Source organism: Echinops telfairi, unplaced genomic scaffold (assembly GCF_000313985.2).
Source record: "Echinops telfairi isolate 266 unplaced genomic scaffold, ASM31398v2 ScPeMD7_9;HRSCAF=40, whole genome shotgun sequence".
NCBI lineage: Eukaryota > Metazoa > Chordata > Mammalia > Afrosoricida > Tenrecidae > Echinops > Echinops telfairi.
The window spans coordinates 59,108,236-59,134,571 of NW_022103906.1; the positions used below are offsets into that span (position 1 = coordinate 59,108,236).

Below are 26,336 nucleotides of genomic sequence, written 5' to 3' on the forward strand. Positions count from 1 at the left end.
CAGTAGAGCCTCGCCTTTCTCCTGACGAGCAGCTGGTGGTTTTGAACTGCTAACTTTGCTAGTGTTGTCCTTGTGCCCAACACATAACCTACTGCATCACTGTGGAAAACTATGACGGGGGAAATAGGACTAGGGCTTATTCCTTAACTTCTAACAGAGGGAAAATGGAAAGCTAGCATTCCACGGTAGGAAAGCCACCACTTAGCACATTATCCTGCTTTCAATAGCATTGCCACAGATTCTCGCCTAACAGCTATGCTGTCTTAAAGTGAGCACATGGTTGATTCTATCCCCCTGTAGAAGCAGACATTCTTTGGTCATCTCCTCCCTGCTGCAGCACCCCTCCCCACTTATGCCTTCCCCCCAATGCACGTGTTATTTCCTCACCTGTGAGCTCAGTTACTTTACTGTGGTTACCACCCACCTTGTGACGTATGTAACTACTGAATATGCATGTCTTGGGGCTACTTATACATAACCCAAGACAGCAGTCTCTCCTCCTCTCTTCTCCCACCTCCATGAGGACCAGCAAGAGGGGCTGAGGTGAGTATGCTACCATGAGATGTGTCTGACTCCTCTATTTCACTCTCTCCTCTTCTATATGACTTTACAATAATCTTGTTATGCTATAACCGCACCACTGCACCCAGGGACCCTTCGGTTGCTAGAAGCTGGTTTAAGCTAACACATCACCAGAGTGAAACCATTTACTTTCAACAATTATAGCTTGCCTACTTTAGGCACTTGTTTTTATAAGCCAAATGATCTCCCTGCCTGCTTCAAATAAACTCTTGCTTCTCATGTTTTGGTGTGTGTGTGTGTGTTTCAATTAAACAATAGACAGTGGTGAACAAGGGCAGGGGAATTATTGTGTTCAAGGAAATCAAAAAGACTTAGGAGACAACTGACCCACTCAAATGCTGGACCTCGTGTAGATCCTGATTCAAGCACATGAACTGTCAAAAGACGTGTAGGGAGGATGCTCCACTGGGTGCGACCAAGCACTGGGTGAGGCTGAGCCGTCCTGTCTTCTCTGGGTGAAATAATGTCCGAGCACAGGGGAGACGGAGCAACGCTACAGGTTATTCCCGCTGAATTGCCTGTGGGCCTGGCAATTTGCTGGCAACTCACACTGTTACGTGAAGTTGGGAAATTTTCACAATAAAATATAAGATGTCCATTAGAAGCCGAGCAAATGTCGTAAATGCAGCCTAGCCAGCTGGTGGTCACATCTGCTCACAGAGGCGGGTTTTCATGGAGCTTTTCCCGTCTTGAGTTGAGGCAAGTCAGCATTTCTCTGGAATACAGGACTTGCAGCTGTGTTTCCTGTTTTGGGAAACATTTGGGATTCCAAAAGTAAGTGTTGAGGCAAATGGTTTTTGAATGATCATTCTCTAAACGATCATTTTTTTCAAGCATTGTAGCGCTAAAAAGAAAACAAGCTTCTCCCCAAGCCCCCGAATTCCAATAGAAAAAGCCCTTCTCCGAGAAGCAGTGGAGAGGATTTCGATAAGCCCTCTTCCCATTTTGTGCGTGTCTGTTTCCCCGCTGAACCTCTATCACTGAGTATACACTGAAGGGGAGGGAGCACTGAGCTTTGCTCAACAAGCCAGCCTGTGCTAAAAGCGCTGGGCTGGCAGAGTGCTCGCGGGAGGGGATGCCAGCACACCCTCATTATCTGGAAAAGCGCTTCCTTGATGTGTTTATTTTGCGTTTGTCCTCACATACCAGTATCTGCCCAAGGATGATAAACCTGCATCCAAAAGATGTTACACACACGAAAACAAAGCCATCTAAGGTGTGGCTCCCCCACTCACACTCTGTCAAGTTCATCACCTCCCCTGGCTCCTCTCTAGCCGAAATGGAAATTCTCAAAGATGCCCCAAAGTAGAGGGAGAGAATGGGTGCCCACCACCCAGTACCCACGGCTTATCTTTAACCACATTTTGAAAATCTTGTTTTATCCATCTCTCTGCCACCCAGTGTTTGACTCTGGCTTTTGTCTTCTGGGTTATTGTCAAGCAAATCCCAGACATGCCCTCGTTCACAGGAGCTGCCCAGGGAGGAGGGTGGGAGAGGAGTTGGAGGATGCTGGGCCTGTGGGTTGAGTGCCTTCATCGGCATCCCAGCTCCTCCAATCACTTGCCGGTTAGGTCACTGGGCTTAGCAGATTGCGTTCCCCAAGCTGGCTGCTGTAACAGTATCTCCCTTGCCACAGGCCCTTCTGGGATGTCACGATTTCCCCAGCAGGAAGCGGAGTTCTGGTCCCTCCTCCAGAATCGGGGTGGGTTTGTGGCCTTAGCACAAGTGGCATCATGCACTATCCCAGCAAGGTCACACAAGGAAAGCCAACTTTCACCTTCCTGGCTGGAGTACACACGGGAAGCCAGCACTGCCTCAGAGCAGCCGGACGACCTGACTGCCACGCGGTGAGGCAGCAACAAAGATCACGCAAACACTGGAAATGAGGGGCCATGCCTGGCGAGCCCACTGCTTAACTCTCCAAGTCCTAAAGAGCACCCCTATGCCAACTCCAGCGACTCTGACTGCAATGACATCCATGTCCCAGTCAGAAGTGCCCAGAGGACTGACGAATTCACCACCAAGTGGAACTAGGAAGATCTCAGGTGGCTGCGGCGTCCAGCTCCTAAGTATTGGTTGGCTGCTTTGCTTTGCAGCCCTCGATAGCCAGATCCCACATATTTAAAGTGGGGCTGAGAACAGGCTGACAAGATGTAACCCTTGTATGAGGATTAAATTTGACAAGAGCTTAGCAGCACCTGGTACATAATCACTCAAAAAACAAACTCATCGCCATCGAGTCGAGTTCAACTCATAGCGTGCAATACGCGTTAGTCGTTATCTCTGGGAAAGATGCATCACTTAGAGATTTTGACTAACCCAACAAGGATCATCTTTGCCAGTTTCCATTTGCCACGTGCATTAATACATTTTATTTCTGTGCTTAGAGATTTCAGATAAACTTGTGAAAAATCAACTTCCAGGTTGTGATGGTCTTTTGTTTCTCCTTTGAATGACTGAAGGAAAATAAGAACTCAGAACACGCTCGGGTGTGATTCGCCTGGTATGTAGACCCTGGCATGCAGGCGTGCTTAAAACCGGACTTCGGTTTTAATTCTCCTCTGGTAAAACATGCTTCAGAAAGCAGAAACAATCAGGCCTTGTGATCACGCTCTCTGTTGGCCTTGGCTGTAAGTTGAGTAGAAAGGCGAGTTTTAGTCTTTGAAGAGAACTGCGTATAATTAAACTATGAATTTCTTCTTTCATGAAAATGAGAGCTTTTGCACTCACTTGAGCACATTATGGTGTTCTTGAACACACTGGAACAGAATGGCATTCTCGGCTCAAACAAAGAGGTGGTGGTTGTGAAACTCACCAAAGAATGGCATGAGCATTGCCCATGAGAAATATTTTCAAACAAAACAATCATATACTTACCTGCAAACGCTAAAAAGGGCATTTAAGAGAGATCATTGGAACGAGAAAACAGGATGTCAATTTGTTCTGCGAAAGATCAATGCACATGAACCTTTTCTTTTTCTTTAGCATTACTTCATAAGGCTAATTTATCCAAAGGATTTAGTTCTGTGGGCTGTAGGCTGAATTCACAAGGCATTAAAAACAAAAAGGGGGAGAGGATAAAGTGCTATTTCATGTCAGGTATTTATTCTAATCACGAATATTGCACGTGACTGCTTCTTGAAATCCATCATCACTACCATTACACAAAGGTGGTGCAATTGCTGGGTGCTTATGGCACAGAACCGAAAGGTTTGCACACACCCGCGGCTAGGAGGGGGAAAGACTTGGTCACCTGCTCCTGGCAAGAGTCCCACCTTGGAAACCCACGGGGAGTTTCCTGACAGCAGGCCGCGATCTGTAGAGATTGACAGCACGCAGCCACTATTAAACAACACACTTTGGTTGTCTCTTCTCACGCTCTAAGGTCTCATGTAGGAGGTCTGGTGTTGTAGTGTTTACACACTGGGCTGCTAACTGCAAAGTCAGCAGTTCAAAACCACCAGCTACTCTGAGGGAGAAAGATGGAGCTTTCTACTGCTATAAACAGTCTCAGAAACCCAGCGGGGAAGTTCTACCCTGTTCTATAGGGTCACTGTGAGTCGACATCAACGTGCTGGCAGTGGGTTTGTTTGGTTTTTTGGAAAGCCTCATGTGCAGCCACCATGTTATGTCAGCAGTGGTTTTCATGATGGTATGATGTTGAGTGTTGGAGCACAGCTTCCAGACTAAGCTGGACTAGAAGACCTGGAGATCTACTTCCAAAAATCAGCCAATGAACACCCTATGCATTTCGTTGTTCGTAGGGATGTTATAGAACCTACCAATGTTCTGTTCTCTTGGGCATAGGGTCACTAAAAGTTGGGGCCAAGTCAAAAGCAATGAAAGGTCAAAATGACAAGTTTCAGAAGGCTATTTACAAGCACGTTGGGCTCTTTTAAAGGAGACCAAAATCCTCACAACTGGCCAATAGGTAACATCACGGTAAGTGGAGAAAGGTTGAAGTTGTCAGGGATATTGTCTTGCTTGGATCCACCATCAATGCTTACAGACTCAGCAGTTGAGATCACAAGACATGTTGCACTGGGTAAATCTTCTGCCCAAGACCTCTTTAAACACAAACCAAACTCACTGCCAAGTCAAAGCGGACTCATAGCAACCCCCTGGGGGTTTCCAACACTGTTTAGTGGAGTACAGAGCCCATTCTTTCTCCAGTGGAGCTGCTGGTGGTTTAGAACTGCCAACCATATGAGTGGAAGCTCAATTCATAACTACTATACCACCAGGGCTCCCAAGACCTCTTGAGAGTATTGTAAAGCAAGAACGTGACTTTGACATCTAAGGTGCACCCACCCTAAGCTATGGTATTTTCAACTGCTTCATATGTGTGCGAAAGCTCAACGTTGGCTAAAGAAGTCCAAAGAAGACTCCATGTATTTGAACTGGTGCAGGAGCAATCTTGAAAGTACCGCAGACTGCTAAAAGGACAAACAAACCTGTCTTGAAGTACTGCCAGAGTTCTCCTTAAGAGGCAAGGATGGTGAGACTTCTTACAAAGATTTAAACATCTTGTCAGGAGCACCCAGTCCCGAGAGAAGGGTACCATGTTTCATAAAGCAGCAGGGCCGCAGGAGACGGAATGACACCGTGGCTGCAACAACAGGCCCGAGAACAAGTGTGAGGATGGCCAGGACCAGGCAGCGTCTTGTTCTTTTGTGGATGAAGTCACTACGAGTAGGATCCCACTCGATGGCATCTAGTAACATGTGACACAGGTATGTAACATGAGAGGCACATGGCAAACACAGAGCCCTCCCTTCCAGTAAGTGCTTGCGTACCCTCCTCACAAGAAACAACAAATAGATGACACTGGATGAGCACTGACATTGGATAGGCAGTGCTTCTGAGTCTTCTCACGTGTTAATTTACATAATTCTCCTGATGAGTCTGTGAGATAGGTATTTACTATCACCTACATCGTACAGAGAAAAAAACTGAGATCTACAGAGGGTAAGTAACCTGAAAGAGTCACTGAGCTACTACGCAGCCGAGGCGGGATTCGGTCCAATGGTCTGACTCGAGTCAAACTTCTGAGGCATCACTTCAACAGCTGGGGTCACAGGGAACTCACTTCTTCCCAAGACAGTCATTCCAGTGTCCAGTGACCCCCGGAGGTGTGTGTGTGGGGGGGGGGGGGAGCAGAGCTGCTTTCAGTCTTATTGTTGCTGTAGTATGTGTGTACAAGCTACGTATACATGTGCACATGTAAGCACAGGTTTCTGACTTCCAGGGTGGGAATGGAATGGCCTCCATTATCCATTACTCCATGCAATGATAGCTCTCAGAAGCAGTTTCATGAAATTAGCATTTAAAAAGGCACAATAGATATATGCAAGAAAATATGAAAGAGACCATATTTATTCACATCACTTATTTCCTTTTTACAATGCCTGTCCTTTAAATAATAATTAGTTCCAGGTTCTTTTAAGTTAAGGTATTTTAACAAAGAAAAAATTCAAAATGACTTATTTGCATGAATTAGGAATTTAAGTTTTAACATCTTTTATCTTTTTCAAATTCTTTTTAGAAATTCTTCTCATCATCAGAGCCTTCTTTTTCAAAGTAAGATTTTATTAACACATGCTTGAACCTGTTCCTTAATGGTTTCTATTTTGGCGACAAGTTGAACCTAATGACATATTTTGGTGGTAAGTTGTGCTTAGACAACTTCCTTAAATTGCTTTGCTCAAAATTTTCTGGAAGTTTTCCCTACCAGTTACACAACTGTTCATGAAACATTCTGTGTGTCTTCTGAGCACACTTTCCATCTGTGAGGATGGATTTACTTCATTTAGCTAACTGAACAGAGGCTCACAGGGGGCCCAGCATTTTATTGGGCAACTTTGGTGCATTTTCCTTCTCCTTGTTCAGTCATCTGAGGACGCTTGATTTTTACCTTTGTTATCAAACATGCAAACCACTGACTTTTAAAAACTGACTAGTCATGGCATTACTTTCAATAATAACAATGGACTGATCATCTTGTTGTAGCACTGACAGATTCCAAATATTTATTAGTGAAAATATAAGAGTATAGATTTTAAGCATGAGTTCCTCTGAATTGTTGGCATAATATTCATTAAAAAATAGAAAACATTGACTTTTTATCATGATCAAAGCTACCGTTCACAATGAAAACCTATGATCCGCTCCACTGGAAGCACAGCCGGGCCAGGCTCCAACATCAGGCAGCAGCAATCGAGTTCTCATCCCCGAGCCGACCTTGTGGCTGGTAAAGAGGGAAAGCAAAATGGATTTACAAAGCGATAATGACAAGAAGAGCCCTATTCATTGGAAGGGTTGGAAATTCATGCTACTGTACAGTAACTGCTTCTTTCCCTTCTCTCCACCTGGGTATGAGATTGCACACGCTCCCCCATTAGTCACGATCATGACCTTTACAATTCAGTCCACGTTTCCCTTAGCCTCGTGTTCTAGCAGCTACTCCTAATCGAACACTGACTCTGTGTGAAATGAAGTCTATTTACCACTCCTGGTTGACTGTGGAGGAGGCCTGGTGGTATGGCAGGTTTTACACAATGGGCTGCTAACCACAAAGCCAGCAGTTCAAACTTGCCAGCTGCTCTTTGGGATCAAGAAGCTACTGTCGTAGTCTCAAATACCCTATTCTATAGGGTGACTAGGAATTAAAAGGACTCAATGGCAGTGGGTGGGCTTAAGTAGCAAACCCTATTCTCTCTCTCTTGCTCTGAGCTCAACTACATCTCACCTTTTAAGTAGGTCCCTTTATAGCAGTGGTTCTCAACCTGTGGGTCACGACCTCTTTGAGGGTCAAACGACCCTTTCACAGCAGTTGCCTGATTCATAACACTAGCAAAATTACAGTTATGAAGTAGCAGCGAAAATACTTTTATGGCTGGGGATCACCACAATATGAGGAACTGTATTAAAGGGTTGTGACATTACGAAGGTTGAGAACCACTACTTTATAGAGATGCAAGGTCTCCCAATTTACTTTTTGATAGAGTGTTATCCCCAGTGGTCTTTATAGGAACTAACCTTGAATACTACATAGAGAAAAACAGATAAAAACTGGCCCTTTCTCTAAGGTCACAGACTGAAAAAATGCAAAAATATCTTATCAGAAATGTCACATTCTCACAATTGGCTTTTGGTGAAAATTTTCCAACATGTTAGCAACATTTTAGAGTTGCCAAGTAGCTAAAGAATGAAATTTCCAAAACAATTTGACACAAATGTGGAATAGCTGAGGCTTGTTGGGAAACAGGTGATCATCAGGAAATGAAACTGAAGTGTTACCATTTCACAGACAAAGTCCATCTGCTATGCTGCCAACCACAAGGCTGGTGCTTCAAGCCCACCAGTCGTACGGCTGTCCGCGCTTGTAAAGACTTACAGTTTAGTTTTGTTTTGTTTTTGGGGGGGAGGGTGTTGGAGGGAAACGAGTGCTAATAACGAATACGTGGGGGAATGTTCCGGAAGTGATCAGAGAGGACTGTACGACTCGTTAATACGACGGAACTACGGAAGAGGCTGGCATGCGAACCATCAAGTCAACAAAACTATCTTAAAAAGAAAAAAACAGAATCTTGACAGCCCACTGAAGTTCTACCAGTAAAAGAGGTTAGATATTAAAAAAATAATAATAAAAAAAGACTTACAGATTAGGAAATACTGCATAGTGCCTCTAAGAATCAAAATGGTTGTGGGTTTTTTAAATGCTTACAGCAGAGTAATTTCTAGAGAACTCTCTGAAGAAGTGAAAGGTGCACTCAAATCCTTTCCATTCTGCTGCTGCTGCGGCTGCATGTGTCCCTATGATTGCATGCACCCATGTAAGTGGACATAAGCATGTACACACGTCTCTGACAATCAGGGCGGTGTGAAATGAGTGAAGAATAGGTTCCCCGTCTTTATTTTTATACTTCCTGTCATTTGTTTTTGGACTGACGGGCAATCTTCAGATTTAGAATCCGCTTAATGGGCTGGCCTAGCTAATTCCTTGTCAAGTTGAATTTACAAGCAGAGACAGACGATCGCATAGTTAGGCAACTGAATTATTTCATCAACCAAAGGTTGTCCAGGGGGCAGCACTGTGCAACAAAACTTGGTTTAGTGAAGAAAATGTTCCCCATCAATGTTGTCCAATACAGAAGCCCCCAGCTTCAAATGGCCACTAGGCACTTCAAATGTTGTTCATGTAACTGAGAAACTAATTTTAAATTTTCATTTAATTTTAATACCAATAGCCACATGTGACGGCCACAACGGACAACACAGCTTTAAAGTTTAGTAAAGGCAAGGGGAATAGATTTCCATCAGGGATGATTCGAGAGGTCATTTTCATCCACTCTATTAGTGTAGACATTTTAGTGCTAAGTTTCTCCAACTGATAAAGGAGATGGTTCTGAGGATTCCAGGCCATTTCCTCGTGAAAGGCGAGCACTGCGTTGAAGAGAAGAGGATGGCAGCAGTTAGAAAAGGACATGTGCATCTATTCACCCAAGTAGACTCATGGCAACCCCGAATGCCAGTGCCCAACTGTGCTCCATCGGGCTGTCAATGGCTGAATTTGGAATGTAGATGGCCAGACCTTTCTTCCGAGGTACTTCTTGGTGGATTTTAACTGCCAACCTTTAAGATAGCAACTGGGGGCATTAAGCATTTCCACCACCTGGGACCTCACAATAAAGATAATTATTATCTATCGAAAGGAATACAGACTTGAAAATTAGATTTAATGAAGTGATAGTAACTTTATAGAAATTAGAGCAATATTATCAAATTACTATGTTAAAACTATCACCGTGACTTTCAAAATATTAATGAAATTTAAATAAAAGAAATCTTCTTTTGTTTGCTTTTAAGACTATACAGTTTGGGGATAACTGTATCCTATGTGGGGTTTACGTTTAAGGCCTCTAACTTTGTATTCTTAAGGCAGAGCATTCTAATCCCTTACCTTTACAAAAATACTGGTGGGTATAAAACGCCTCAGCAGCTGATTCGTGAAGTTCGGGAATCTCAGCAAGTCGATGTTGAGAGATGGCAGCTGCTGGTAGCCAGCCATCAGAGGGTAGAAATTATACAGTATTTCCTGTTCGGTACCAGGTAGGATGCGTAATCGAATCTAGATTACAAAAAATTATAGAAAAAGATGATCGTATACACACACTTGTAACTTGCACACCGTGTTAGCACTCAACAATTATTAATGAGTGACCGGACATCCCCAGCGGTCTGGTGACACAGTCGCTCTTCCTCCTGCCCCACCTCTGACAGACCCCAAACGGCAGAGATGGATTCACAGCAGACTGGCGTCGGGCAGAGCATAACTTCAGAGTAAGTGTGTGCTTTCTCAGTTTTTACCAAGGTCTTAACAGCAATTCACACTGGTTTAAGAACAATAACACTAGATGGGTCAATATTTTCTGTGTCTTACAGCTGGTAGATTACAAATTCACAATATGCTATGGCATCGTTTATAGAAAAGACTCCATTTGTACACACCATGTCAACACAATACAAGCTAGTTATGTCTGGTGTTTTCTTTTAGACATTTTATATTTAACTTCTCTCTAAGTTAACTTTAAGGGAAAAACGATTTTTGGAAATCTTTGATATTATTTTAGAAAGAATAATCTTTCTAAACATAAGATTTTGGTATATTTGTATTTTCTAATTGTTTTATAATAAGCTCAATAAAAGCGAACTCATTTGCAACTGAGCACATACATGCATATGATGTGCCAAAGAATATAAGCCCATGTGTATCAAGGTATTATAGTTGGTATATTCAATATTATATCTCATAAACTAAAAATGTTACATGAAGTTATAGTAAAATATCTAATTCTATTTTTCATTTAACAACAAACAGTCCTTAGAACATGTACAGCTCAGTTGTTAAGACAGGTTTGGGAGAAGGGGAGAAAAAAAGAGAGTTGATACCAAGGACTCAAATAGAAAGAAAATGTTTTGAAAATGAAGATGGCCCCAAAGCCCATCTGTAGACAATTGTACATCCCCTCACAGTAGGGTCACAAGGAAGACAAGCCAGTCAGGGTAGAATATAGCATCATCGAAACATACAACTTTCATTAGTTCTTTAATGTCTGCTCCCCCCCCCACCCTGTACTATCATGACCCCAATTCTACCTTACAAATCCAGCTAGACCAGAGTATGTACACGGGTACAGATAAGAGCTGGAAACACAGGAAATCCAGGACAGATAAAACTCCTTAGGACCAATAATGAGAGTAGCGATACTAGGAGGGTAAGGGAAAGTTGGGGGGATGAGTAACAGAAAAGTGGGTGAAGGAAGACAGCAGTCAGTGTAAGCTAAGACATGAAAAAACTAATAATTTATAAATTATCAAGGGTGTGTGAGGGAGGCGAGAGGAACTGAGCTGATACTAAGGGCTTAAGTAGAAGGAAAATGTTTTGGAAATGATGAGGGCAACAAATGTACAAATGTACTTGACACAACGTACGTATGTACGTATTGTGATAAGAGCTGTATCAGCCCCCAATAAAATGATTTTTTTAAAAAAGGTTTTGTCCTCTGATTATGCCCTTGTTAACGAAAAGCATTCACTAACTATTGAGTAGAGTCTATGTTACCAAGCTGGCAGTAAGGGGAGGCACCCAGATTTTTGCCACAGACTGGTAGGTTTGCTTGATGAACTTTTCTACCTCTGGCTTAAATGGATGAACCAAAGACTTGAATAATTGATTTTAAACACCAAAAACCTGTTGTATCAAGTCAAATCTGATTCACTGCAACCCGACAGGACAAAATAGACCTTCCCCCAAAAGGCCTCCCAAGGCTGCAAATCTCTATGGCAGCAGGTGGCCACATTTCTCCAGTGCAGTGGCCGATGGGCTCAAACAACTAGCAGAGTCACCAGGGGTCCTCATGCCAACCGAAAAAAAACCAAACTTACTGCCACGGACTCGATTCCAACTCATAATGACTCGATAGGGCAGAGTAGAGCATCCTCAATGGGTTTCTGAGTCTGTAACACTACAGGAGTAAAAAACCTCCTATTTCTCCAATGGAGCGACTGGTGGTTTTCAACTGCTGACCTTGTGAATAGCAACCCAATCCATAACCCACCACACCAGGGCTCCAAAGATTGTAAATTTTTACAGGACTAAAATCTCTCTTAAAATTTAGAAAAATCTTTACTTTTTTGGTAGTGATTCTGACATAACACAGCCCAAGGTTAAACGAACTTATATTTTATAGGGAATGAAAACCGGAATGCCTGCTATCAATGATGTGAAAAGATAAGGACTGCCTTATCCTGGTGGTAGAGTGGGTTAAATGTGGGCTATGAACTGCAGACATGGCCATTCAAACCTACCAGCCATTCTGCTGGAGAAGATGAAGCTGTCCACCTAAGTAAAGAGTTACTGTCTTGGAAACCCAAAGGGGCAGTTCTACCCTGTCCTATATAGGGTCACTATGAGTCAGAATCAACTCAATGGCAGTTTTTTGTTTGTTTGTTTGTTTGTTTATAGGAAGTAGTATTTAGCTTTACAAGTTACAATGAACATGATATATGTATCTCAAGGTGAAAAAAAATAAAGAAAAAATTCAAGCCTTGAGTTAAAATATTGAAGGGGTCTTGGGGAGGAGACGAGCCAGTCAGGGTGCGATGTAGCAACCATGAAATAAGCAACTTTCCTCTAGTTCCTAAAATTCCTAAATGCTTCACCCCCCACAATCATGATCCGAATTCTACCTTGCAAGTTGGGCAAACTGGAGGATGTACACCGGTACAGATAGGAACTGGAAACACAGGGAATCCAGGCGGATGATCCCTTCAGGACCAGTGGTGTGAGTGGTGATACTGGGAGTTGGGAGTATAGAGGGAGAGTGGGTTGGAAAGGGGGAACTGATTACAAAGATCTACATGTGACCTCCTCCCTGGGGGACGGACAACAGAAAAGTGGGTGAAGGGAGACGTCGAACAGGGCAAGGTATGAAAAAATAATAATTTATAAATTATCAAGGGCTCATGAGGGAGGGGGGAGTGAGGAGGAAGGAGGGGAAAAATGAGAACTTGATGCCAGGGGCTTAAGTAGAGAGCAAATGTTTTGAGAATGATAAGGGCAATGAATGTACAAATGTGCTTTACACAATTGATGTGTGTATGGATTGTGATAAGAGTTGTATGAGCCCCTAATAAAATGATTAAAAAAATATTGAAGGATTCTATGGGCAAAATATTACATGGCACAGAAATCACGAAAAGATGAAAGGAATACACAGAGCCATTGTGCCAAGAAATCCCTGACAGTTCCCCATTATAAGAGGTAACGTGATCAAGGACCAATGGCAGTAGAGGGAAAGGCTGAGCTGCACGGAGGCGTTAGTGAAAAGCACGCCATCAGAACTGATGGACTACCAAGCGCCGTGTTTCGACAAGTGGACGCAGCACTGGAAGCACTCACTAGTTTGTGTCATGAAATGTAGAAGATGGCTACTTAGCCAACTAACAGGAAAATATCCATATTTGTGCCCATTCCAAAGAAAGGTGAACCAACAGAATACGGAAGTTAATCAAACAATATCACTAATATTACATGTAAGTAAAATTTTACTGAAGGTAATTAAAAAATGGTTGCAGCAGTACATTAACAGGGAGTGCACATAAATTCAAGCCAGATTCAAGAGAAGACATGGAATGAGAGACCGTGCTGCTAACATCAGATAGATCTTACCTGAAAGCAGATATTTCCAGAATGATGTTTACTTGTGTTTTACTAGTGATGAAAAGGCATTCAACTGTGTGTCTGTCATACGAAACCATGGGTAACACTGAAGCCTGAGAATTTTAGAACACTTCATTGCACTCCTGTAGAACCTGTGCTTAAGCCAAGAAGCAATAGTTCAAACAGAACAGGGGGGCTATTGCTGGGTTTAAATTCCGGAGAGGCGTGTCAGGGTTATACCCTTTCACCATACTGCATCAATCTGTATGCTCGATCTGAGAAGCTGGACTACATGAAGACGTGTGTCATCAGGATTAGATGAAGGGTCATTTAATAACTTGCGATATGCAAAGGACACAACTTTGCTTGATGAGAGGAAGAAGGACTTGAAGCATTTGCTGATCAAGTTATAAGACTAGAGTAGTATTCAATGTGGATTATGCCACAACATTAAAAACAAAATCTTTACAATTGGCTCAATGATAAACAGAGAAAGAGTGAAGTTGGGAAAGATTTCATTTTACTTGGATCTATAATCAATGTCCATAGAATCAAAAATCAAAAAGTCAAAAGACATACTGCATTAGGCAAATCTGCTGCACGAGACCTCCAGAGTGTTGAAGAGTGAGGATGTTACTCGGAAGACTAAGGTGCACTTCAACCAAGCCATGGTGTTTTCAATTGCCTCCACTACAGGTGAACCCTGGATAAGGAAGACTGCAGAAGAACTAACAGACTGGAATTATGAAGTGGATGAAAAGTACCCAAAGTACTGTGGACTGCCAAAAGAACAGAGAAGTCGGTTTGGGAGCAAGTACCCCCCAAATGCTCCTAAGAAACGAGATGGAGAGGCTCAGTCTTACGCACTTGGGACATGTTTATCAGGAGATATCCATCCCTTAAAATGATATCATGCTTGGTCAAGTAGACGGGCAGTGAGAAAGAGCTGATCCACAAGGAGATGGGAGTGACACGGTGGCTGCGACAATACCAACCATTGTGAGGATGACCCAGGACTGGGCAGGGTTTAGTTCTGTTACACATGGGGTCCCTATGAGTCAGAGCGGACGTGAGGGTACCTGACACCCCCACACAAAGGTTCACTACGATCAAAATAACAGGGACCACACTCAGCCTTCCCCAGTTGTTTTCTAAACTATAAATGACCAACTCTACTTCCTGGCCACACTTTCGTGTCTTCGTGAGCAATCCCATGTACCTGTTTAAGACCGGAGAACATGAAGGCATCACTAGGCTCCACAGAAATGTCCACGTCTTGCACTAAGTTCGTCTTATTCTGTAGGTGGTACTTGACAGGCAGGGACTCTCTGACACGTCCAAATGAAGGCAGATCTGCACAGGAAGATCACACATTTTTCTTACTTAAGTGAATTATTTTGAAAATGTACCTTATTCTAGAAAAGTGAGATTACTTAAATACATAAAATTATTCCATTCTTGTCAAATAAAAAAAATACATTGGACAATTTCCATGTGCCCATGACAGAGTGAGCTAAGAAAATCAGTCTCCTTATGAAACTGATTGCCTTCAAAAGGTCTTAGCTATTAAAAGTTGAATTTTTTAGTACTACTTTATTTTGTTGCTTCTACTGAGAATATATGCAGCAAAGCATACACCAAAGTAAGCACTCACACATACACCAATTTAACGTACATCAATTTAACCACTGAATTAATTGTATAACCACTCTGTCCTTTTTTGAGCTGTTCCTAGCCCAATACTATAAACTCACTGTCCCCAAAGTTCCTACCTAACTAATCTTTGGAATTACTGTGTCTCTTTGATCACCTGTGTAGATAGTTCTTAAAAGACTAAAATGCTTAGGACACTCTTCTAGTTAAATCTATTGTTTGGTTTTAAGAATATTTCAGTGTATAATTTTGGTTTAAGGTTTAAGATTATCACAGGGCCATAGTGTCAGGGGTTCAGCCAGCCCTCACAGCTCCAAAAAGTCTGCAGTCCAGGAAAATCTGAAATTCTGTTCAGTCCTGGCAGCCTGGCATCATCCAGGTCTTCTGGTCTCAGGGCAAAGGAGGCCCTTGTTCATGGAGCCAGTTCCACAACCCCCTCCGAGTTCCCTTCCTCCTCTGTTGCTCTAGGAAATAGAAACCATTTGCCTTTCTTTGGATGGCTGCTGAAAGGGTTTTCAGACCCCCTAAGCACTGCATAAAGAACTAGCATCTAAAATAGAAGCACCAGAAACATTATCAGGCCAGGTAACTGGGATGTCCCCTGACACTTATCACCCTAAAGTGTCCTATCTAGGAATCAATTCCAATGAGTTTCGTGGTTGGGCATAACTAGTCTTAGCAGCTTTTTGTTTGTTTTTTATCTGGGTCATTGTTACAAATATAAGCTTCTCTCTCACATAACTTTTTCTAGTTCAACTTTTTCCAGGTGTACACCTTCCTGAAAGCAATTACAATAGTTGGCTGTGGTACTTCAGCCTTAATCAATGTAAGTGTTCCTTTGCCAGTATTGTTCACTTTGCTCTGCCCCTCATAAAGCTCACACTCAGTGTCATCAAGTGGAGTTCGACTCATGGTGACCCTACGGGACAGGATCGAACTGTCCCTGTGGGTTTCAGAGGCTGTAACTCTTTACAGGATCAGAAAGCCTCCTCCCCCTCCCATGGAGCAGCTGTTGGTTTTGAACTGCTGACTTTGCAGTTAGCAGCCGAACTTGTAAGCACTATGCCACCAGGACTGTCCCATTTTTCTGTTTATCCATTCATCTACTGGTGGGTATTTTTCCTGCTGGGTACTGGTGGGTTGTTTCCACCTTTTGGCATTGTGCACAGTGCTGCAATTAACAATGGTGTACAAGTCTCGTTCTGAGTCTTTGCTTTCAAGTCCTCTGGGTGTGAAACTGCTGCGTCAGATGGTAGTTCTAATTTTCGTTTTAGAAAACCACACACTATTTTCTAAAATTTTGCATTGCCTAGACCATTACATTCCTACCAACAATGGATCCGGGTTTCAATTTCCAGACAGCCTCATCAACATTTGCTACTTTCAGTTTTCTGTTCTATCAAGGCCATCCCAGTGGGGGGCAAATGGTATCTCACATTGGTTGTAGCTTGCATCTCGGACAGCAAACTGGGCTGAGCATCTCTTCTTGTTTGCTGCACACCTGAATGTCCTTATAGGTGAGAAGGCTATTTAAGCCATTCGACCACTTGTGCTTATATTATTTGTCCTCTTATTATTAAGCTATCAGAGTTCTATGGGTATTTTGAGTCTTTTTATGTGACACCTGAAAATATTCTCCAGTCAGTACACTGTCTTTTCATTTTTTGTTAGTCTTTTGGTGAATACAGTTTTTCATTTTTATGAGCTTCCATTTGGTTTTACTACATAATTCAGTGCTAAAGGCAAGGTCCAACAATGTTTCCCTAGCACTTTATTCCAATAATTTGATGGTTTAAATGTATATATTTAGGTCTGTAATCCATTTTTGTTTCTGTGTATGGTGTAAAGTAAGAATCCATTCTCCAAGACCATCCACTGAAGAGGGTCTTCTCTCCCTCATCAATGAACTTCAGTTGACGATATGTGGGTTTATTTCTAGACTCTCAAGTCTAGTCTTTGTTAGCAATGCCAGGCTAGTTTGATTACTGGAGCTGTGAAACACGTTTTTAAAGTCAGGAAGTGGGAACCCTCCTACTTTGTTCTTGTCCTTCAGTGTTATTTTAGTTATTTGAAACTCCCAAGGGCTAGTTTTTCCATTTGTAAAGAAGGTTGTTGGAATTTTGATCAACATTGAGTTCAAACTCAGATCACTTTGGGTAATACTGACATCATAATAAGATTAAGTCTTTTAACCCAAGAATACAGAACATCTTGTCATTTATCTCACTCTTTCAGCAGTGTTTTATAACTTTCATTACGCACATTGTTCATGTTCATGTTCAAGGCCAGATTTATTACTAGGTATTTTCTTTTCTTAGATGTTGTTATGAACAGAATCTCGTTTCCTTTCAGATTTCTCATTGCTAGTAGACAGAAACCCAACTGATTTTTGTTTGTTGACCCTGTTATTTTTACCTCTGTTAAATGCCTCTATTACCTCTAGAAGTTTTCTTGCAGGCTCTCTGGGGTTCTACATACATCATAGCACTTTGTAAAAATCTACCAAAGATTTCTCTAAGTATTAATCAGTTTCCAAAACTAAACAAAAGCACAAGCTTTGGTGAAACTGTAAGTGAAACACACACACAAACACAAACATATACATGTGTTTCTCCCCCTAAATTATCATAGACTCCTGGGTACCCAAACAGTTGATAAAGGGAAGTTTCTCTTGATAAAAGTGTTTTAACAAATAAAGAGAACATAATAGTTAGACTTCATCAGGAAGGAGTACAAACCATCAACCAAGAATTATTCTAGCCCAAAATTTGAACCTGAATCTGATCTACCAGCCAATTTATAAGGTTAGAAAAGCATTTAAAATACACTATACTGTCAGCAAAATTTAGGCTGTTGGAAGCTCTACAAAAAATATGACTTGGTTTCTTCAACAAATACACAGCAAGGAGAAGTGTAGTTAGGGCTGGAATGGAGAGGGGTGAAGGGAAAGGAGAGAGAAAATTGGGTAGAAAACACAAAAGGGGAAGGAAGGAACAAAAGAAGATTGGCAGGGGGTCTCTTTGCCTTTAGGATAACAAAGTGTACGGGATGTAGCCATTATCTGCAATATATAGACCTTATTTACATTCTAATTCAAGCAACTGCAAAAATTATTCCAATTGGAAAAATTTGAACCCTGGAATGAGTTTCTATTAAGAAATTATTGCTAATTTTTTTACATCATTAGGGTGTTTAGAAAGAGTAATTATTTTTCAAAGACACCTACTGAAATTTTAAAGAATGATATCTAGGATTTGCTCCAAAATAATGGGATAGGAGAAGTGTGTTTGGTATAAATGAAACAAAACGGACCACAGTATACTTTTATGAATGTTGGACAATTCTACTGAAACATTGAAAAATCAAATGTTGTACATTTTTAAAAAGTATTATTAGATTCTTCTTATGAAGTAAAATCGGAATTCCCATTACCTGCATTCACGTGGAGAGGGATGTTCTCTACAATCACGTGTGGTAGAGTGATGGTGGTACTGATGACAGGGACGGTTTCTAGGGCTGAAGTCCTATGGAGTGAAGGTCACTTTTCAAGCTCATATTGCATGTAAAAACAATAAATCACGACCAAGCAGACTTTTCTCCCCACAAATGTACAGCATTTATGCAGAACATGACCTGAATCCCCCAAGGTGCCTAAACTGCCACAGCTGACAAGGTGTACATTAAGAGCAGGGCATTCTTTGGGGAAGGGTGAAACCAAGACACCCTGCCCTGAGTTGATGTCAACTCGGAGAGCGCATAGAGGACAGAGTAGAACTGCCCCTCCAGTTTCAGAGACCACCGTTCTGTTTGGGGTTAAGGTCTCATCTTTCTCCCGTGGAGCAGCCGGCCGGTAGTGTGGAACTGCTGACCTTGCGGTTAGCAGCCCAACACATGTCCAATATGCCACTGGGGTTGGAAGAACTACAAATACTGCCTTCAGAAGTATACAGACCTAAATGGAGGATATGTTGGGTGACAATAGTTTTGATACTGTTTTGATTTTGATACTGTTTAATCAAGGTTTCTCTCATTTTCTAGCCAAACGTTTTGAATTGCCCTTGAATTTCTCAAATGCAAATACTGAAAGTCAGTGTTCTTTGTTACCAGGGAATGGTGGATAGGTTAAGCAGCTGTGCTGAGCTAAAAACCAACTACAACATAAAACACTGTGGTGATGCAGTCTGATGCCCACTGATCTCACTGAGGACGGTTCACAGACAAGCACAACTCTGCAGCCTTTGAAGAGTACTGCTTCAACTCCACATACGCAGCACAAACCGAAGAACTGAAAAGATTTCACTGTGAACAAACACAGTGGTGTCCCAATGGTTACAGAGATCAACTGAGTAACCGTAAGAAACTGTCAAGAATTCCCTTTATTACAGTTAGGATGGAAACTGTCAAGAATTCCCTCTTTATTATAGTCAAGGGTGGTTGGCCCTGCATCAGTGGTGGAACGGTTGAATCATCACACACGCTTACAAAGCAAAAGCAACAGAGGAAGATCTCTAAGCTTTTGACATTAATAGATAAACATACCTGAAGAATAAGAAGGTAGCCTGACGGACTAATTAAGCAGTGTCTTCAAAGTTCAGTGTTAATGTTTTTGTAAACATGCATACTCAATGTAAATACAGAACTACATACAGTTGATAAATCCAGAAATAGGGGAAAAGAAAGATAATTGAAGCTAGTCAGGTAAGTTTTGGACTGCTAACTAAAAGGTTGGTGGTTCAAGCCCACCACCTGCTCTGTGGGAGAAAAATGAGGCTGTCTGATCCTACAACAGTTTAGAGCCTGTCAGAATCAATTCTATACATTGTTTTTCTTAATTATTTTTGCTCTCATCTTTTAAAATTATACTTCATTTTAAAATTATGAAATGGCACACAAAGAAAATGACACATCAAGTATGTGTCTACCTCCCAGCCGAGAGAGAAAACTGCATCTCCACGGGCCCTTCCTGCGTCCATCACTCCCTCTCTTCCACAGTTATGATCTGGAGTTCCTATCGCTCGTTCCCAGGTACTTAGGCTATCTTTTCTGAATTAGGAATGCAGCCCTCAGCAACATGAGGTGTATTTTACACACATACAATCTGTTCACATTCTCATCGGCAGCTTTTTTGGTTCATCTGATATTGATATGCTGATAGGTGTAACTCTGGTGCACTCATTGTCATCGTCATACACAGTGGGCTTCAAAAAGTTTGTGGAAAAATTCCATTATCTTTTAATTCCACTTTCTGAAGCACCCTTATAGTACTCCATTGTTTGATTATGCCACCATTTATCCTGTTGTACAGCGGTTCTCAACCTGTGGGTCGTGACCCCTTTGGGGGTCGAACGATCCTTTCACAGGGGTTGCCTAAGACCATTGGAAAACACATATTTCCGATGATCTTAGGAACTGAGAGACACCGCTCCTCTATCCGTCTCCAGGCAGGTCCGCCCACGTGCAGATACGCCCATCTAAAAGTACCCGGCATGAAGACTGTTGCCCATGCTACACCATGCTTCAAGACCACATTTCATTTATTTGTCATTAGAATATTCACAATATAAAATTACATATTGTTTTGTGATGAATCACTGTGCTTTCATTATGTTCAATTTGTAACCATGAAAATATATCCTGCATATCAGATATGTACATGACGATTCATAACAGTAGCAAAATTACAGTTATGAAGTAGGAACGAAAATAATTTTATGGATGGGGGGTCACAACATGAGGAACTGTATTAAAGGGTCGTGGCATTAGGAAGGTTGAGAACCACTGTGTTAGTGGGTATTTACTGTCAAATTTTAATATTACAGCTATTGTGGTTATAGAAATTCTTAGACATATTCCCTTTGTGTATCTATCTGTGGTTTTTTTCTAGACACAGATATCTTCAACTTCAGCTGGTACTTCTGAATAGAATTCCAAACCAATTGTTCTCACATTGGTATTTTTAAACTTTCCTATTTCCCCAAACCAACGAAATACATTTAGATGTCAGTTTTATTTTGTCATCCCGATGACCAGTCCGATTGAGCGTCTCTCCATGTGTTTACTGGCCATCCGGCTTCCTCCACTAATTTAAGCTCCCTAACAAATATTTTGCTCAATTTTCTGTTGGGTAACTTGTCTGACTACAATTGCATAAATTTTTGATATCAATAAATACTAATCCTGTGTTAGTCATTCGTATTACAAATCTTTTCCCAGTTTGTTATGTATGGGTTTTATACCAGTTTTATGGTGTTGAATTAACTTAAAATTTAATTTTAAGAAATTGAATTCAACAATTTACTGGCTGGTTGGATTTATAACAGTGGCTGAAACATGGCAGCAATTATGAGGACAGAGGGCTGGGCAATGACGTTTCATTCTACTACACATGTGATTAACGCTGAGTCAGAGCTAATTTGATGGCACTTAACAACAAGAAGTGGCTAGTTTGTTTGCTTAATAAAATTTGTCCTATCCCAGACTCAAAGTAATTCTCTCCTATTTTCTACTAAAAGTAACAATTTCACTTTTGAACAGTTAACTCTTGGCATGTCTTTAGTCTTAACACATGGGGAATTCATCTTCATGTACTGCATACGTAGTAGAGGTAAATTTGTTTTTTTCAAGTGGATAGCAAATTGCTCAGCATCAAGTATAAAGAGTTCATCCTGTTCTCACCGATCTGCCATGCTACCTCTGTAAAAGACTGCTTCCACACTGTGTAGATCGATGAATAGTTTTCTGGACTCTCTTCTGTTCCACTGGCTTACTGACCTATCTCCATGCTGATTCCACCGTGTTTGACCACCACAGCTCTATAATCAGTCTTTGAATCTAGAAGAACAATTTCCTCTACTTTTGGAGGGCCCTGGCCATTTCTTTTTGCTTTTCCACATAAATTTTAGAATTAGAGTACCAAGTTCCAGAAAATAAAAAAAGGATTTAAAAAACAAGAGCAAAAACTGTTGCAATTTTTAAGGAAATTGTACTGAGTTCTATTAATCAATTTGCATCTCTCCCCCCACTTATTTAGGTCTTTCTTTAATAGTCTGAAATGTTATAACTTTTCCATAAATTTAGTGTACTCTTCTTCTATATATTCCTAGACATCTTATTTTTTGACATCTATATTAAAAGTAAAGTGTCCAGAGGTTTATTACTGATATGAGGGGCTTCAAGAAGCTTATGAGAAAACTGAATTAAGATATTACAATTTTTCCATGAATTTTTTTTTTCCATTTTCAGTGTTTTGTGTTTTTTTTACTTTCTTTTTTTAACATTTTATTAGAGGCTCATACAACTGTTATCCCAATCCATACACACATCAATTGTGTAAAGCGCATTTGTACATCGTTTCTCAAAACATTTTCTCTCCATTTAAACCCCCGACATTAGGTCCTCATTTTTCCCCTCCCTCCCCGCTGCCCCCTCCCGCATGAGCCCTTGATAGTTTATAAATGGGTATTTTGTCATATCTTGCCCTGTCCGACGTCTCCCTTCATCCACTTTTCGGTTGTCTGTCCCCCAGGGAGGAGGTCACACACAGTTCCATGTAATCGGTTCCCTCTTTCCTACCCATTCTCCCTTTACCCTTCCTGTTTTGCTACTCACACCACTGGTCCTATAGGGCTCATCCGTCCTGGATTCCCTGTATTTTCAGCTCCTATCTGTTTAAAGCTCCCTTTGTAGAAATGCAATTGATTTTTATATATTGATGCTAGATCCAGTAACCTGGCTGAACTCTTATTAACTCTAGTAATTTATTGATTTCTTTGAGTTTTCTAAATAGCAAATCCTACTGACTGAAAATATGAACATTATGTCTCCACTAAAGTACAAATTTGTTATTGAAATTTCATTCGAAGGGCAAAGACAGTCGAGAAAAGGCAGGGTTGATCAGCAGGTTTACCTTTTCCAGGAGATAACGTAATGCCCCGTTGCAACTCCACCTTCAACATTTCCTTCAGATGGGCACCGAAGACAAAAGCATTCACTAGCACTCTCTCCAGTCTGTAAGACAACTACAAGAGAAAGCGCTCATTGTCCTGATGCAGCAGTCCTGTCCCCGAGAGAGTTTCACATCCACGCAATATAACAAAAGAGGAATAATGCCTTTATCATCTACGTATCATTTCTACAGACTTAGAAACTAAAGCTCAGAGAGATCAGGGTCACAATACTAGTATGTGTTTGAGATGAGAAATCACACTAGCTACTCTGAGTCCTCTGCCCAGTTTTTTTCCCCTAATATATCAATATTCTGTTATTTTTAAAAATAAAAAACAAAACAAAAACCAGGTAAGGCTTCTTTCTGTATGTCTGCGGCAAATTTCTACTGAAAATGACAGGGAGAAGTCAGACGACAAAACAACACCATAGGCTTAATATTTGTCTTTCTCTAACTGGAAACACTTCAGGATAGAAAACAAGGTATTCCTTAAGATCTCGGGTGGCCTTTTCCAAATACGTATGAATGATACTCAACTAGAACTCTAGCTTACATGGCCTCATTATTGCCAGTGTGGCTTCCTCTGCAAGGACGCTGTCCTCTCGCCTGTTTTACAGTAAATTCCCTGATGACAAGGCAACTACTCATCTAACCCCAACCCCCCCTCTTCGTCAGCACCGTACTACCTAGTGAAATCAGGAAAAGGATGGCCTAGCAATCTGCTTCTATTAAGACAGCAGTCAAGAAAATCCTATGAAACAGCGCTACTCTATAGCAAAACGGGGTGACCCTTAGTCAGGATGACTACATGGTAGCTAACAACAATGAAAGTCACCTGATGCTGGCAATGCAAACACAAGTGAGCCTGCTTGGGCTTTAAGATGGATATAGTCTTGTAGGGAAGCAAGATCATCTATATAAATCATTACAGTAGGATGGGATAAATGTTTACTAAAGAAAGGTCAGTACCAAACACCATGAAAAACAGAGAAGGAAGCATACGTCATCCTGCTTGGCAGGATCAAGAAATCGAGGTTTATGTGAACTCTAAATAACAAGTAACCAGGCGGGGTGGGGGGCGGGGGGAGGGAGGCCTGAGAATTAAATCCCAGTCCAGCCTGGCTCACAATCTCATGATCATTCAAAATTAGCCCATGAAAATACAAGGAAGTAGAGGGCAGAGACAATGATGTCCAGAAATGGGAGAGAAGATGAAGGCAATGTAAAAGTATAAAATGCTTATTATTACTATATATAAGATCTGAAACATTTCTAGCATTTAAATATTCAAGAGGAATGTAAACAATTAGCACTTGACGACTAGTCCAAAAGTGGGTGGACTAGTTAGATATGCCTTAGGAAAAAGGGTTGGCAATTTGCTTCCAAAGGGCCAAACAGATATGACAACCCTACAGACCGGTTCTCTGCAACAGTGAGGTCGTCGAAAGCCAGAGTTGACCTGATATCAACTAACAAAAAGAGCCACCAGAGAGGTTAAAGCATGCTTCATTTCAATCTACTGATCTTAGAGATCTGATAGCAACATGTTAGACAAAAACAGAATTATACTACCATTCCAAGGGAAAACAAAACCCTGATAGTGTGGGGGTTACGCACTGGGCTACTAACTCCAAGGTCAGCAGTTTGAAACCATCAGCCACTCCAAGGGAGAAAGATGGGGCTTTCTACTCCTGTCTCCCAAACTCACAGGGCCAGTTCTACTTGTCCTACAGGGTCGCTACGAGTCAGCATCAGCTTGATGGCCGTGGGTTTTGGTTTCACGGTGTAGTTCCCTACAAAGCACAGCAGGGAAGCACAGAGGCTGTGTACTGTCTGTGGTGCTTTCTCGGGAGCCTAGCATAATGCCTGATAGTAAAGCACTTAATAAATATCTGCTGATTATTTATCAACTTCTATTGGAACTATTTTGGGGGCAGATACAGTCTAAACGTATTTGTATTTGTGAGAATAAGTATTAAGTTTTCTAATTTAGCAAGAACTGAACTCTTGCTTACATTACTAACTTTTACAGGTAAGCACACACCCCTCTTTCTGAGAATACCCCAATACTCACCTTTGTCCACCTGGGACTCTAGCTGATCCACAGGGGTCATAGCCGGAGCAAGCTGGAGCTCACTGGATACAATGGTGAGGGCCCATGGAGAGGCACTTAAAACATCCGTCATCAACAGAAAGGGGATGTCAGCATAGACCCTTTCTAGGTGCTCAAACTGTCACGAATGAAGAGAAAGAGTCTGTCAGGAATTACCGTGAGTCTACCTCATTTCTTTATGTCAATTTCCATAACCTAAATGATTTCCAATATGCTTTTCAGGAACATACCTTTGAAGAGACAAATTTAACTGCAACATCAAATGGAAACACCGTCTCTACTGTTACAGTTTCATCCTACAAGAAAAATGTAACAGTACCTTCAATGTCTTTTCTAAATCCTGACATCAAAAAAAGGTTGAAAAAATGTTGATCATCAAATAAGCCCAATTTATATATTAAAATGGTAGCAGCTTTACCTTAGATGGTATTTGTAAAACGCAAGACCTAACTAACTGATCTTTCTAAGAAATTACCTTGCAGTTTTCTAACAGTTCATGGACTCTACAACTGCACAGAACTTTGACCAAAAAAAATAACTGATTTGTTTAAGTTCACAAGACTGGACGGAGGTAGTGCTGAGATGGGCACTCTCATCTCCTACTTCCCCACGGTGGGTTTTCACTCCTGCCGTGTGACTGTGTGATGTTTCTCAGCGTTTGTTGCTGTCTTTCTGCCCTCACTCGGGAAACATTCCTCTCTCTGAGATTTGTGAACAGCCCAAGGTTAGGCTCTGGGCAGTACCCAAACTATCAAGCCCTCTTCTCTGCTGGGATGGAGGTTCAATTTCTTAAAAAGGTCTGAGACAGCATTGTGCCAGGATTAAGAGAAATTTAAATATCATTAATTTTCCACTTAAAAAAAGAGGAAGCATTACACATGATTAAATCTATATGAAATATGATTATAAGATCCCTAGAAATAAAAAGGAAACGAGTAAAGAAAGTGAGCACACACAGCAGCTGCCTTTGAGTGAGTTGTTGCGGTCTAACTGGACGGCAGTCGCTTTCTCCTCTCACGTCCTTCTTTGTGCTCAACCACCACAGAAAAGAGTACGCGAAAAGCATCTTCTTTCATACGGAAAAGGCATTTCAGGAGAAAACTCCTTTCCCCCAAAACCATCTCTGCCAACTTACAGAGTTTATCGCATGTGTAACTATGTAAAGAAGTAGACATATTTAAAGTTTCGAGTAACTAACAGGTTTGCATGAGATTTCAAATAAGTTGGTCAAAATTCAGCCTAATGTTATAGTAGTGACTCACCCTAAAGAAGTCAAAATTCAGCCTAATGTTATAGTAGTGACTCACCCTAAAGAAGTC

General features: G+C 41.4%; 1 protein-coding gene across 1 annotated transcript in view; it reads right to left on the bottom strand.

The window, feature by feature from the left end:
• Nucleotides 1–5,940: 5,940 nt before the first annotated feature.
• The window catches only part of TRAPPC11 (trafficking protein particle complex subunit 11), a 52,384-nt gene continuing 31,988 nt past the window's right edge, over nucleotides 5,941–26,336 (bottom strand). The window contains exons 19-25 of the mRNA XM_045286571.1: nucleotides 25,248–25,313; nucleotides 24,979–25,135; nucleotides 22,866–22,977; nucleotides 18,392–18,483; nucleotides 14,526–14,659; nucleotides 9,545–9,712; nucleotides 5,941–6,829 (exon numbers count right to left, since the gene is read on the bottom strand). Coding sequence (XP_045142506.1) covers nucleotides 6,785–6,829; nucleotides 9,545–9,712; nucleotides 14,526–14,659; nucleotides 18,392–18,483; nucleotides 22,866–22,977; nucleotides 24,979–25,135; nucleotides 25,248–25,313 — 774 coding nt within the window. The 3' untranslated portion in view covers nucleotides 5,941–6,784. The remainder of the gene's footprint in view (nucleotides 6,830–9,544; nucleotides 9,713–14,525; nucleotides 14,660–18,391; nucleotides 18,484–22,865; nucleotides 22,978–24,978; nucleotides 25,136–25,247; nucleotides 25,314–26,336) is intronic.